This window comes from Pholcus phalangioides, unplaced genomic scaffold (assembly GCF_987345545.1).
Source record: "Pholcus phalangioides strain wild (caught in Gottingen) unplaced genomic scaffold, Ppha-v1.0 ptg000011l_1, whole genome shotgun sequence".
NCBI classification, from domain to species: Eukaryota; Metazoa; Arthropoda; class Arachnida; order Araneae; family Pholcidae; genus Pholcus; species Pholcus phalangioides.
The window spans coordinates 4,139,334-4,153,774 of record NW_028301604.1 but is presented as its reverse complement, the minus strand read 5'-3'; the positions used below and the strand labels follow the sequence as shown (position 1 = coordinate 4,153,774).

Below are 14,441 nucleotides of genomic sequence, written 5' to 3'. Positions count from 1 at the left end.
TGATATGTGGTGCTGTTTGTCTTATGCAATTTTTGTATTTTTATCATGTTTTTTTATGCCACCCACTAGCTAGGCATTATCTAGTGTCTTCCTATATTGGAGTTCAGACTGGCTCCAACTGTCGACCAAACATGTAACTCAAAAATGTCTCTCTTTTATTTCTTCTATTAAATAACTTAAAAAAGAAACGGAGTCATGACTCAGTATGTTTTCAAAATAACGAGACATCCGCCAGCACTCGCGGCACCATAGATACTATAAATATTCTAAATGTTCTTTCGTAGAATTTTTTTTTGTAGAAATGCTTCAGGTATTATTATTCATTAAAAGGTGTTAATTTTACTTGCTGTATTTTTCTTGTTATTTTAAGAAAAGTACATTAACTAAACTTTTGAGATGGACTGTAGCTATAGCAAGCTGAAATTTATGAACAACAAGGAACATCAAGGAAATTTGTAAAAAGGCTAGGCTTTCTTTCTCTTCCTTCAAGAATGGAACTAAAAGTATAGATTATTATTATTACCTCTCATCGCACATGCTTCTCATAAAAATTGCTTTGAGGTACTTCTAACATAAAGGATGGACCCAAAAAAGTAATTTTTTTATCCTTTATATTTATAGGCTTCCCTACTGTACACAGGGGGATATGTGACGATTTTATTTGACTGTTGTTTTTCATAGTGACTAACAGACCATGGTCAATACTAGGGCTTATTTGACCAGAACTTGTTCAAAGTTGTTTTGTAAACAAATCATGCTAAAAAACTTTACGATTAGTGGAAAAATGCCAACGAGTCTATACCCTCTTCAAACCTGAGCCAAAACTGACTATTAAAAAAATTTTTTTTTGGATTGATTTGTGTTTATTGTATGTCAAAATGCCCTTTAAAAAAAAAAATGTAATTAATTGATTAATTTATTTGGATCGATATCTTTGCTAGGACCATTTGAATTAGCTACACATATGTGTACCTCAGGTCTCAACTTTGAAAAAGAACCATTAAAAATCTTTTATAACTGTTAAGGTATACACATATTTGTACCTCTAGAGCAAAGAGCCATGAAATTGAGTAGTGATATAATAAATTAAGAATTTTAATTGTTCAGTCAATCCATTAAATCATTTTGAGAATGCAAAATTCCATGCAAAAACATTTCACAGAATGACCTGCTGTTAAACCAGATATCAGTTCCATGACTATAGTCATGTTCATTCACTGATATTATAGCAAAATTATCTACAAGACTATTACGATGCAGAAATATAGCAAGAATTTTCCCAATTTATAATATGAAAAATCAAAAAGTTCAATTGACAAGAAGTTGGTTATAACTGCAATTCTGTTGTTTTTGGTCAGAACATGATATCTCCAAAGAATGGCTTTTTGATCTAAAAGTAAGTCTTGCTAATTATAACTAATTAGAAGTGAGATAAATGCACAAATACAGGCAAACGACTAAACAACATGCTGATGCATAATATTTTCATTTGTATTTGTGCGTATGCTTTATTTTTGATTTTTAAATGACAATGAAAATGCTTATATCTCAAAAATGTGATTTTGGAGTTATAATGTTCTGAACAAACACCATTTTCCCAGGGATTGTGAGCTCTCATTATAACAGACTTTTACTGTGCTTGAATACAACTTCAATGTTCCAATGGCGTATGTTAATCAATACCTACTCAGTATAAAATCAGACATAAGCACAGACACTCTTAAGTGCTTTTGTAAACACTGGTTCATGTGACCAACAAAATAAAAATGCTAGTATTCATGACCCTTCATGAATACCCCATCACCTCGAGACAATAATCTTTTTTTTTTGTTTTTTCATGCTATAAATTGAGTATAAAAGAGCCCACCAAAGATCCCAGCCCAGGAGCTCTGCTTCAGGATGTGGGGGGGGGGGGGCTATGCTTGTACTGGACCAGGGATCACTGAACATCAAGGGTGGCTTAAGCGAGGGTGCAAAATTCATATGGTACAACGCACTGTCACTCTTCTCTCTCTAAGCTATACCTTGACAATGGAAATGTTGAGGAAACTTGAGGGGGACAGATAGGGCCTTGAACTGTAATACCAGAAACAAGAATAGAATGGTTATCACACAGGGCAAATGTGCAGTTTAGTTCCCCCCACCCCCAGTAATTTTTCAGGAGCAGCAAATAAAGGCAAAAAAAGAATTTTTGTTTCCACTTGTCCAGCACCTTGAGCACCAGATCCCCTTTTCACTTTCCCACCTTAGGAACCTTGGAGTGGGAATTTTGATCAGGGGCGTTTGTCTTGAACTTCATATAAGACATTTCGATTTCTGAATCAATTTTGGGGCTGCTCAGACCTATGCCACAAATTATTGTGGGTGCTCAACAACCCCCGTCTCCGACATCACTGATTTTGGTATAACAAGGCTCAACTATGTTTAAACAATTTAGATTAATTAAAAAATTCAATCCTAAAAGAAAGGAAAATATAATGGTTCATCAATAAGAGTTGTAATTTGGGAAAAGTTATCTGGCATAATTAAGAACGATGAAATACTTCTGGACCAAAAAAACGAGAGTTCCTTTAAAAGCGGGACGTATGGTCAATATCATTTTGTTGGTTAAACGATGGTGTGTGTGTGTGGCTTTGGACAGGTAAAGAAATCAAGTTCATTCCAGAATCCCCTTGGCTGAATCCCTTTTAGCCTCCCACCAGGGTTGTCTTTAGGGGTGGTATATGAGGCTTTGTATCTTTGCACCCGGGCGGCAGGTGAGATAGAGCCACCTCTGCTAAACATTTTACTTTTGCAGCATCCCTGCCAGCTATAAAGGCTCTAGTAACTTACTTTTTGGTTGCAACCCACTGACCTCCAGATTGTATATCAATATATTTGTTTTGCATATGAATCAATTAAAACCTTTGTTAATTACTGAATGTTTATACATTGGAATTTTAATGATTTTTTTGTTAAATGGAAATAATGAGAATAGTTTCTGTATTCATGCATTTACTCACAGACATTTTGATAACAACATAACTCACTATCATTCTAACATGTTTTAGTATGCACCCAATTCCTTTGATAGAAATTGTAACTTGAAACACTAACATTGATGAGGGCTATGCTCCTCTCAAAATATTTGCATAGGAATTGTTCAGGAGTTATATATAAAAGCTAGGATTGTGTGGCTTCATTTTCATTTCTAAAAGTTAGTTTAAGTTTGCTGGTTGACTAAGCCTAGGTGTTCCAGTTGCTGCAGAGGTCCAGATGATTTAAAAGTAGTTGGCCCAATTTCCAAATCTCTAAAACATTATGATTACGGGTATTGATCTTCAACATCTTTTTCTCAATTGTTATGAAGGATGCCAAATTGATTTTTACCTGTCTTCTCTGTATGGCTCCCACATGGGTGGGGCTGACAAGACTCCAGCCCTTGGGCCTGGGACGATTCTCAGTATTTTTTGCTTTTTCACACTATAAATCAACTTTGGAGGGGCCAGTGAAAAGTTTTGTCTAGAACCCCGGCAAAGGTCTCAGCCCAAGGGCCCTGCTTCAGGATGTATGGGCCGTGTTTCTATTCCTGGTATTTTGATAAGTCTATGATTCATTGATGCCTGAGAGAACTGTTTCATATGTGGTGCTCTCGGCTACGAAGAGATCATAAAGAGGATTACCAATTTCTTTAGAAGTTGATGCCATCAGCAGAGTGACATGAAGAGGAGCTGATTGAACTGTTTTGACCGCTGAGCAGGGTTGGTAAAAAAAAAGTTTTTTTTTTTTAAATCGGGTTTTTTTGGTTTTTAGCATTAGAAACAATAGAATTTCTGAAAAATCATTCAAACTTCTGATAATCAAAATAAAATAAAATGTTTATTAATGTAATTAACACAATTCCCATATTAATTAATCTATACATATTTCTTTTACATTTTAATAAAAACCAACCAACTTTAGCAATTTAGTTATCTTATAGCTCAACTCAAGGAAATATTTTGTGTTTGAGAATTCTCTTAATGTTGAGAGAACGATGTCACTCTCCGCTGTTCATACGAAGTACGAAAACCTGGATAACCAAGCGAAGATTGAGATGTAGTTCGGAAAGAAAATTCACATTCCTCTGTGGGGAATCGAACTACCAATCTCTCAATGTCTGAGCGAGTGTTCTAACCATTGAACTACAGAGGACAGACATTTTCTTTCCTTAGAGCATATGTATGATTGCTGAACAGGACTGCGCATGGACAGCCTCCTAGCTCAGCCAATAGCTCTTGCGATGTTAGCCCCCAGATGACGACATATAGAGAGAAACGATGTCACTAACGCAGTCCCGTTCAGCATTCATACATATGCTTTAAGGAAAGAAAATGTCTGTCCTCTGTAGTTCAATGGTTAGAACATTCGCCTGGACAGTGAGAGATTGGTGGTTTGATTCCTCACAGAGGAATGTGAATTTTCTTTTTGAACTAAATCTCGATCTCCGCTTGGTTATCCAGGCTTTCATACTTCGTATGAACAGCAGAGAGAGACATTGTTTCTGTCTATATGTCGCCATCTGGGGGCTAACGTCGTAAGCGCTATTGGCTGAGCTAAGAGGCTGTCCATGCACAGTCCTGTTCAGCATTCATACATATGCTCTAATGAACGAAAATGTCTGTCCTCTGTAGTTCAATGGTTGGAACACTCGCCTGGACAGTGGAAGATTGGTGGTTCGATTCTCCACAGAGAAATGTGAATTTTATTTCCGAACTACATCTCGATCTCCGCTTGGTTATCCAGGCTTTCGTACTTTGTCTCTTAATGTTATTGTTAACCATATAATAAAGATGTTTACCCTAGTTACTCTTTCAATATGTTTAATTAGGACTCTATTTTTCAAAAACTATGATAAAAACTAGGCAAATATAATGTGTTTAATGAAGCATAATTAATGCAATTTAATTAGCAATGTTTTGTGATATGCAGGGTGATTATAACTAAAGTTCTGATTTAAACACTATAAAATAAAAACCACTGGTCAGAATGACTTGAAAATTTGCATGAATGTTCCTGAGGCTACGGGATTTTGTATGGCAAAGGGGGAAAAAATACTTAAAAATGTAAAATAGATGATGCTGTCTGTACTCATCCAGCACATGGGAAATTTGCGTGCAGAATGGATATGATAGCCAGTCAAGGCAAAATGATAATGCAATTAGCATGGCATGATTTCATAATTCATGGAAACATCACAAAAATGAAGTCATTCAAACAAACAACTACAACTTCCACAAGAAATGTTAAATATGTTGTCCACCGTGTTCTGGCTGTGAGGTGGAAGTGCAAACATGCTTGTTCAACTACAGATCAGAGTATTATATGGTAATGATGTGTGGATGTGCTTTCAATTCACTAAAGTTTGCAATCTGACCACTGCCAATGACATTTTGGGGTATCCAAAGCCAAAAGTTGCAAGGGTTATAGTAGCGTATTTGCATTGTATTCAGGGGAACATGGCGGCCAGGTGTCGTAGCGTGTTGTTATTGTGACAATGGTTCTTAAGCAGCTGCTTCACTGGTGTTGCAATGTGCATCTTGGTAAAAGTTGTGCTATCCACCGGGGCTGGACAAATCGAAAAAAAATTTAGGCACCAGCCAAATTTGTTAAGAGCAAAGCATGTTTTTACCAACAAAACAATCCTGATTAATGTATTTTTTTTCCTGGGACTTTATTATCAATTCTCATGTTGGAAGACACCACATTATTATGAAATGAAAAAAAATTGTCTCTTGCTTACACTTCATTTTAGTAATGATGCATATAAAATTTTAGGTGCCAAAACCGATTTTCTAGTCACCCTGGCATCTGGGATTTGTCCAGACCTGCTACTCACTGATGCTGTTGAAGGGCGAGAATGATATGGTTGTGCAAAATAGATTATACCGCTGGCCAAGTACAGCATCATCTACTTGTACATTTTAAAGTGCTGCGACACATTGGTTGGATATTACTGTAGGAGAGGATCAAGTGGCAAATATCAATCTTATTACTACAATTTGCTATAATCACACATGTATCTTACAAACATTCTTCTGAGAAATTTTGAACAAATTGGTCCATGCCAGGAAAAAAAAGTGTTCACTTCTCTAAAATATACTAAGGTGTGTATCCAGTGCTACCTTTAAAAAATTTCGAAGTGCCAAGTTAATGACAATGCAGATAATAAGATTAAATGATAATGTGTTCGTTTTTTTCTTGTTGGTCAGCTATTATCTGTGGAGAGACTTTTTTAAAGAGAAACCAGCTCACATTTATGCCTAACATTGAAAAACCACAAGAAACCAAATTTAGCTGACCACTTCTATGCTCAAAGATAAACACTGCTAGTTTTAATTATGACGAGAAACAAAATTTAATAAAATTTACCTTGTTTTACTGTTTCATGATCAGGAACTCCGTCACACTGCACATTATTTTGAACAAGAACTTGTGTGTGATCATCAGTATCACTAGCATCAGCGCATTCATCTTCAATGCTAGACAAAGGAGATGGTAACTTCATATGACCAGGTGGATAGAGAGCAACTGGGCTAGTTGTTCCAGCATGCTTGGATACGTGAGATTGCAAATTCGATAGACCCACAACTGCCTGTAAAAAGAAAAATGATAGATAAACATGATATCTTTGTGTGTTAAATATTATGTATAGGGTTTTTTTGTTTTTCAACCTTCTTCAGTGAAGTGGGAATAAATAATAAAAATATATGAATATATGCAAACTTAATACAGTGAAACCTGTATAAAACGGAACGTCAAGAGACTGAAATTATTTTCTGTCTTAGACGGGTTTCTGTTTTATAAAAGGTGCACACAAAAATATATACAGTGATTTATTTCTATCGTTTTGTTAAACTTAAATTTTGAGAATATCATCCCAAATACTTTAAACCAACGAGTATTAAACAGAGACATGCATATTATTATTTTTAATTTTTTCATGTTTCAAATTACTATACATTTGAAATTTCATATTTAATTTACTAATTGTTAAAATTCAATATAAAACATTTTCCTGAATAACAGTAGAATGAACACTTACTTTACTTTTTGTCAAAAGTGAAAATTTTTTAACATTTAAAATTAAAAAATTGGAAAATCACATACCTCTTTAAAAATAGTCACAATGAGATTAACAAGCAATAATGTTTGTAAAAGAAAGATTGACAAAGAATTCATGTAACACTTAAATTTTGCTTTTCTTTAGCCTTTATGACCCACAGTTTTATGTTCTAATGCAAATTCCATTTTTACAAGAAGTGAAAGAGTTATATGAAACGATGACATCAATCTTTGTCTGCTATCCTTTGGAAATTCTTTCCAAAAATTCATCTTCGCACACAACAGCCTGTTGTTAAAAACCTTTGTATGGATAGCGGAGTGTGACGTCATCCTTTCATAAGTCGCCATCTGGTGGCAGCAATAGCAGTTGTGAGCTTGGCCAGAATCGGGCCCGGCCATATGTATGGTCCGTTTCAGTGTATACAAGCTCCCAGGAAAGATTGAGAGATTCGTTGTTTTTGTAGTCTAGTGGTCTAGGGTGTTCATCCAGAAAGTGAAAGGATGTGGGTTTGATTCCCTGCAAAGGCAGTTGAATTTTCTCTCTTTCCGAAAATTCATCTTCGCACACAACAGCCAGTTGTTAAAACCTTTATAAGTAAGAGTTCCCTAACAAAAGGGGGATCAGTAGGACTTAATTTTTCCCCATTCAAAGGATAAAAACTTACACTTGGCCGAAAATTCTTTCCATTTCAGCAGGTTTTTTTAATCTGAAAATAGACTAAATATGCCTTACATTCTCGCATTAGACAGTTTTCATCTTAAAAAGGTTTCCCATGATTGAAAAATAATGATTGCATTAATTATTATCTACAAGACTATTTCTCTGACGAAAGGCATCACTCTCCCTTGTTAATATGGGGACCCGGTCTCTCATTTATATTTTCAGCTTTATAATCCAGAGGGTCTAGTAGTAAGTGGAATTTAATAAGTTCAGTTGTTTAAAATAAATAGGGTAAACTGTGCTTATTGGTCACAGTTCATGTAATTTGTGGAGAGTTTTTGATACATTGTAATTTTTTCGATTGTAAGCACAGTGAAACCTCTGTGATATGCACTGGTTTTATAAAAAATTTGTGATCAAATTTTTTTCAAACAAAATATCAACAAAAACAAGTATAAACACAGCCATACCTGATTACAGAAATTGCAGTGAAAGTGGTCTTTTTTCACCAGCCTGCAGAAAGGTTGGTTGCAACTCAGTTGATGGTTGTACATCACATACTTTTCATTAAATTGTGTATTGTTTGAAGGTAGGTTATGCTGAGGAAGACCTTGATTTATGGGTTGATCATTCGCAGATGATGTTAAAGGTGTCACCTCTACTATTTCATAACTGTTTTTATATCTTTTGTCTTGGGTATTTACTGGCAACAATTCAGATGGCAATGAACCTGAAGAGACATATGAATTTGTAATTGAACAAGATGTGGACTGTGTAGTTGAAAATGCGGACAAAGGGTAAAAAGTTCCAGTTGCTTTAACAACAGTTGTTTTTGGTGTGGTGCTCTCAGTAGAAGGTGCAATTTTCACAAAAGGATTTGAACTTTCTATATTTTTTTCTTCACTTATAATCACAGATGGCTTTTTCTTCAAATTCACTGTAGAACTTACATTTTCTTGCTCTTTGTGCTTTTGATCATGTATAGTCATTGTACTGTATCTCACAAAAGAATAATTACAGTTTGAACGAACACAATGAAAATGGCGATTGATTTTGTTGCTATGGCATCCAGAGAGTCTACAATCAACACTACGGTCGTAAAACACAAATCCGTCCAAGATATCTATATTATCATGAAAATCTTTGGAGTGCAGTAAAAGAATGTCACTACGATCAGTCACATAGAAACATCTGGGTTGCATACAGTGGAAATGGTTTTGTCCATGAAATGAGCACAGCTTGTCTGGGCATTGGGAATTTTTAGAGTACACATAGAAGCCTTCATGGACCTTGAAGTAGAAGGAAAAAAAAATTGTCTATTTTATATAATGCTCTCTTATGAAAAAAAAAACCTGTAAGGTCATTTGAAATACAAAATATGGATATAAATACACATATGCTAAACTTTGCAATATTTGCTAGATGTAAGTTACATCATTCCCCATTGAACAATCAAAGAATATCATTGCCATAATTGGTTTTATCCAGATCAAACATGTGGAAGGTTAAAGATCTAAGGCAGTGTTTCCCAAAGTGGGCAATATCGCCCCCTGGCGGGCGATGGAATGGTCCAAGGGGGCGATAGAACCTACTGATTTAACATAGGATCCTATGGGTTTACTTGAGTTGGGAGGCGATGAGAGGAAAAAATTTCTGATGAAGGGGGCGATGGAGCAAAAAGTTTGGGAGACTATGGTCTAAGGTAATCTGTGGCAAGCGAAAATGTTAAATTTTGTGTCCTGGTATGAAAATCCTCTAAGAAACTTTTCAAACAATAATTCAGTATATGGTGAGAGTGCAGTGAGTTTAAACAAGAGTTTATAAATGGCATCAACAATAAAAAATTGATGACAAAGTATCTATCAATATAATGATGAGAGGTCTGGACTTTCATGCACCTATCAACTTTATTCTTGTGTCAGGTCAGGTTTTTTTAAACAATTATTTGCTACACTGTTATATCCGATACCTGCCCAGTTTGTCTGTCAAAACTGCATAGCAACTTCTGAACTGCTAGCAACATCTACAATCTCTACAACAGTTTTTTGAAAGTCATTTTTTGCTATTTCTTTACAATGACAATTTTTCCATTCATTGTGAATGTTGAAGGCTATCCTGAGCTATCTATCATCATACTTGATAGTCTGTCACCTGTTTTTGAACCATTGATGTAGGCCTATGCTTTTGAACATAAACTTCAGTTTGACTTACTGCTCTCTCACCGGATAGTCCTAGCAAAGGATTTTCATAATAGGACTTAAAATTTGGCACTTGAAGTCTTGCATCATAAACCTTGATCATACCCTGCGCATGATTGTTCTTGATGTGGAACCACTTCTGCAGGCTAGACACATGGTACTTTTTGCTTACTCGTCAGGGAATGATGTTACACTGTTTAACAAATGTTGGAAAAGTTCCAGAACTTCCTCAACATACTGAGTAGTTAGAAAAATATAGATAAATGTTATTTAACCCCTTAGTGATCACAGAGGAGATATCTCATCCGAATGTAAATTAAAGAGAATTCATTACAAATGCAAATTGAAGAAATTCATTCCAGCTCCCCTGTTTTTTTACTGTTTTTCTCATCATTGTGAAGCTTCATTGTAACTCTATGAACAGAAGTTGTTTTTTCCCACCCCCGTTCTTTCTATACTTCCATTTATTTATTTTCCCCCACATATAATATGCCTCTTTCTACTATATATTTATGAGAGAGAGAAAGAGAAAAGATTGGAGAAAGTGAAGACAAAGTTAACTCTAGTGCCACTATTTATTTTTTTTTCTCTTATGCAAATAAGGAAACCAATTTTATCGCTGATACTTCAAATGCAGATCATCCAAGTTTGTTGCCAAAAGCCTGTGTGTAAAGGGGTTAAGGAAGTTTTGGTAAGTAAAATCTATATGATATATATTGTTTGTGATTAGGTTAGAGGGGCAAAAGCATTCAAGAATAGAAAACCCAAGATGATGAAACTTTACAGAATATATACAGTGAAATCTGCTCTCAAGATCACGTCCCAACAGGGCTAATTGTTTCTGAATTGCACATTAATTCTCCTTTCCAAAGGATCAACTTTTCTGAAGGATGAAGCATGGCTCTCTTTAGAGAGGTTTTACTGTTTTTTCTTATATCCTGCAAACACGTATTTGTTAAATGCTTTCTAAATGATCAGTATTAAATCAGAACATTGAAATTGCAGCTCACTAAAGTGATATTTTGAAATTTTAAAATGCTGTTTATCAATAATTTTTTGATTTTCTTTTGAATTTCTTAGAATAGAAACTTATATACAAGCTGCAAATTCACATTTTTAAACACAATCCCCACACCAGCTATCAGAAAAGTACAGCATTTAATAAACAGGAATAGTGTATTCATTAGTGACAGGACTATATGTGTAGTAATCATTTATCAAGAAATCTATATATATATATTAACATGTCCTGACTGACTGACTCATTATCGCCATATAAAGTTTTGTCAATAGTTTTGCTTCATGGCGTAAAGACTCACTAAGAAGAGGTTTTTGAAATTCGACCCCTAAGGGGGCCAAAAGAAGCTTCAAAGGTAACATATAGAGAAATCCCCAACCAAGGTGAAATGGATGAAGCTATGTTCATGAAATTTGATCAGAGGTTTTTATGACAAACATTAACTAAGAAGGAGTTTTTTAAATTCGACCCCTAAGGGGGTTCAAAGGTAGCATTCATGAAATTTGGTCAGTAGTTTTATTTCATGGTGTAAAGACTGAAGGGTTTTTTTGAAATTCGACACCTAAAGGGATCATAATGGGGGTTTAAAGGAAACAGAGCAATCATGCCAAACACCGAAGCTATATTCATGAAATTTATTTCATGACGTAGAAACTAACTAAGAAGGTTTTTTTTGGAGTTCGATCCCAAAGGGATCATAAGGGGGTTCAATAAAGGCGGGGGGTCATATGGAGAAATCATGCAAAGCCAAAATCTCACAGAAATTCATGAAATTTGGTCAAAAGTTTTATTTCATGATGTAAATACCAACTAAAAAGGGGTTTTTGAAATTTAACCTCTAAGGGTTGAAAGGTAACATTAGAGAAATCATGCCAAGCCGTAACCGCTTAAGCTATAAATATGAAATTTGGTCAGTACTTTTGTATTTTAATGTAGAGACTCAGTGAGAAGGGATTTTTCAAAATTCAACCCCCTAAAGGGAAGGGGGGGTCAAAGGTTCAAAGGTTATACGGAGCAATCATCACTGAGCCAAAATTGCTGAAGCCATACATATGAAATATAGTGAATATTATATTTTATAATGTAGATACCCACTAAGACAGGATTTCTGAAAATTCATCCCCCAAGGGGATTCAGGGGGTTAAAATGTTGTATTGGAGTATCATCGCTGTGTAATTTGCAGATTACCAAATCCATGTGAGCAGAACCGCGAGTAACAGTTAGTAGTATATAAAATAAGCAGTGACATAGCCAGAGGGGGAGCGGGGGAGCCATTGCTCCTTCAACCAAAATTTTTGACACATTGGCACCTATTCTGCTAAATAACTTTTGATCTCTCTCCAAAAAAATTTGATAAAAAAAAAAATTGAATTTTTCATTTCTACCTTCATTGACTAAAATAATGAGTGGGAAACAAAAAAACCCTCTCTATTTGCATATGAGCCTCTTGCAGTTTTACAGTGATTGTGTTTGTACCATTATTCATTTGAGAAAATAAGAAAGGAAAAGTGGAGGTTTTCTTTATCATTTTTGAAAATTGCTCTCGAGCTCTTCATCTAGAAGCATATTCAGAGCAGCCCTTGTTCCCGCTTCTTGCTGTAACTTCCCCTGCTATTCTCCCCTCATCGTTCTCTGTAGAGCTCCTAGGAATACCTTCCATACATGCCTCGGTTCTGAGGATATGGCGTTCACCAAATGCTTGTTCTGTTATGAAGAGCTTGGATTAAGGCACCTTCTGAAGAAATTAGGCACACGGGAACCTATTGTGGAGAGACTACTGAACGTATGAAGTAATGGCCAAGATTCAAACTCCAAGAAGCATCACATTTTCTTTGGGCGCCTTAGGTTAGGTAGAGCTTGAGCTCTTAGAAATACCACCTTATGTGTAGAAGACTTGGCTAGATGCTTACTGATATAGACTTTGCCATCATGTGGTTTGGCATAACTTACTAAAGGTCCTCTGGTCAGTCAACTAGGGAAAAACCAAAAACTCCCTAGTCCAGGGATTCTCAAACTGTGCACTGTCAACCTTTGTTGGAGGCACAGCGGAATGGTGTACCAACAAAGATTTTTTTGCAGAGATTCTATGTTAAACTGCTCTGGGAGTTGTGGATAAGCATTGGTTAGGGTAAGGGGCACCGCAGATAGAAAGTCTCGGGAAGCCTAGTCTGTACCATTCATCACTCGATATATTTTCATTCTTCTCTGATTGTTATAAAACCCACCTCATTTCACTAAAAGCAAACGTACATATACTGTGCAAAATGCCTGCCCAAGTTTTTCAACTTTGAGCAAAACTTCCCTTCAAACAGTTTCTCCAAGGTAAACTGGTAGACCAGCAAACATAAAAATTATTTCAATCAATTTATACGCCTCCCACTTTCCCTTAGATTCAGAAGATAGAAAGTGGCATTTCAAACACACATTATGCCTCAGACATACTTAAATACATTATGGATGCATACGACAATTTCTGTCACACATCAATTCATTTGAAATTCCTAAGCAGTGGTTCCCTATCCTTTTTGGATTCATGGCACCCTTTGCTTGTACGTCTGCAATCTAGTAGAATGTAATAGCCACTGTGTGATTGTGTGGGCATCAGGAAGGACTCGTATCATGATGACTCAGGTTTGAACTATACTAGCGGCACAGTGGTGGTTGGCTGGAGTATTTTTCGATTTTCTAACTTCAGGTACAAATACTAACTGGTCTTTTGTTTCGTTTGTATTTGAAAAATTTTCCCGCAGAGAGCAGGCAGGATTTCAACATGGTACTTGCATAACAAAACTTCAGGCTTCTGCCAGTTTTACCATGACATCATAGATACATTATAAGCATGCATAATATAAGAACTTTCAGGCATGCACTGATTTGCTAGAAATTCTACAGAGAAATGTTTTGCAAGTGCATGTACAATTGAGTGGTAGTAGTGGTGTATATGTGATATGTGCTTATGATAAGAGTGTAACATGAAAGCGATTGGATGGAAGCGTGAAGATTTTTCTATACTTTCACATCCTAAATAAATTTATGAAAAAGAGAATATATTTTATTTTCCTATCATTTTTTATATTTTAATCTAAAATTTTTTTTCAACCACTTTTTTTGGCGATTTCCCAATTGTGTTTTTGTAATTGTATAAGCACACAAAACATAAAATATTATTTTTACATTTTTCAAAGTAATTAAAAAATTAAAATAAGTGAATCAATTGAAAAGTAATTAATTTAATTTGAAAAAATAACATTAAATTGAAAAGTTTCAAGTTCTTTCTACTAATGCATAATTTTAAGTTTGTGCCTGTAGCGGGAACAAAAAAAATGGCACCTTTCCGAATTTTGCTCTCCCACTGAACAAAACCTGGCTGTGCCACTGAAAATAAGTAGTACAAATCTTCAACTTATGATGAGCCTAATAGAACTTACTGTTGTTGTAAATTGATAACTACTTCTTTCAAATAATTTTCCTTATTAAAGTG

The 14,441-nt window shown here is 35.4% G+C and overlaps 1 protein-coding gene across 3 annotated transcripts in view; it reads right to left on the bottom strand.

Annotated features, from left to right (window-relative positions):
• Positions 1-14,441, bottom strand: part of LOC149079957 (zinc finger protein castor homolog 1-like) — a 171,779-nt gene that overhangs the window by 5,548 nt on the left and 151,790 nt on the right. For all 3 annotated transcript variants that reach the window (XM_089238865.1, XM_089238866.1, XM_089238867.1), the window contains exons 16-17: positions 8,215-9,033; positions 6,391-6,613 (exon numbers count right to left, since the gene is read on the bottom strand). In XM_089238865.1, the coding sequence (XP_089094991.1) occupies positions 6,391-6,613; positions 8,215-9,033 (1,042 nt within the window). The remainder of the gene's footprint in view (positions 1-6,390; positions 6,614-8,214; positions 9,034-14,441) is intronic.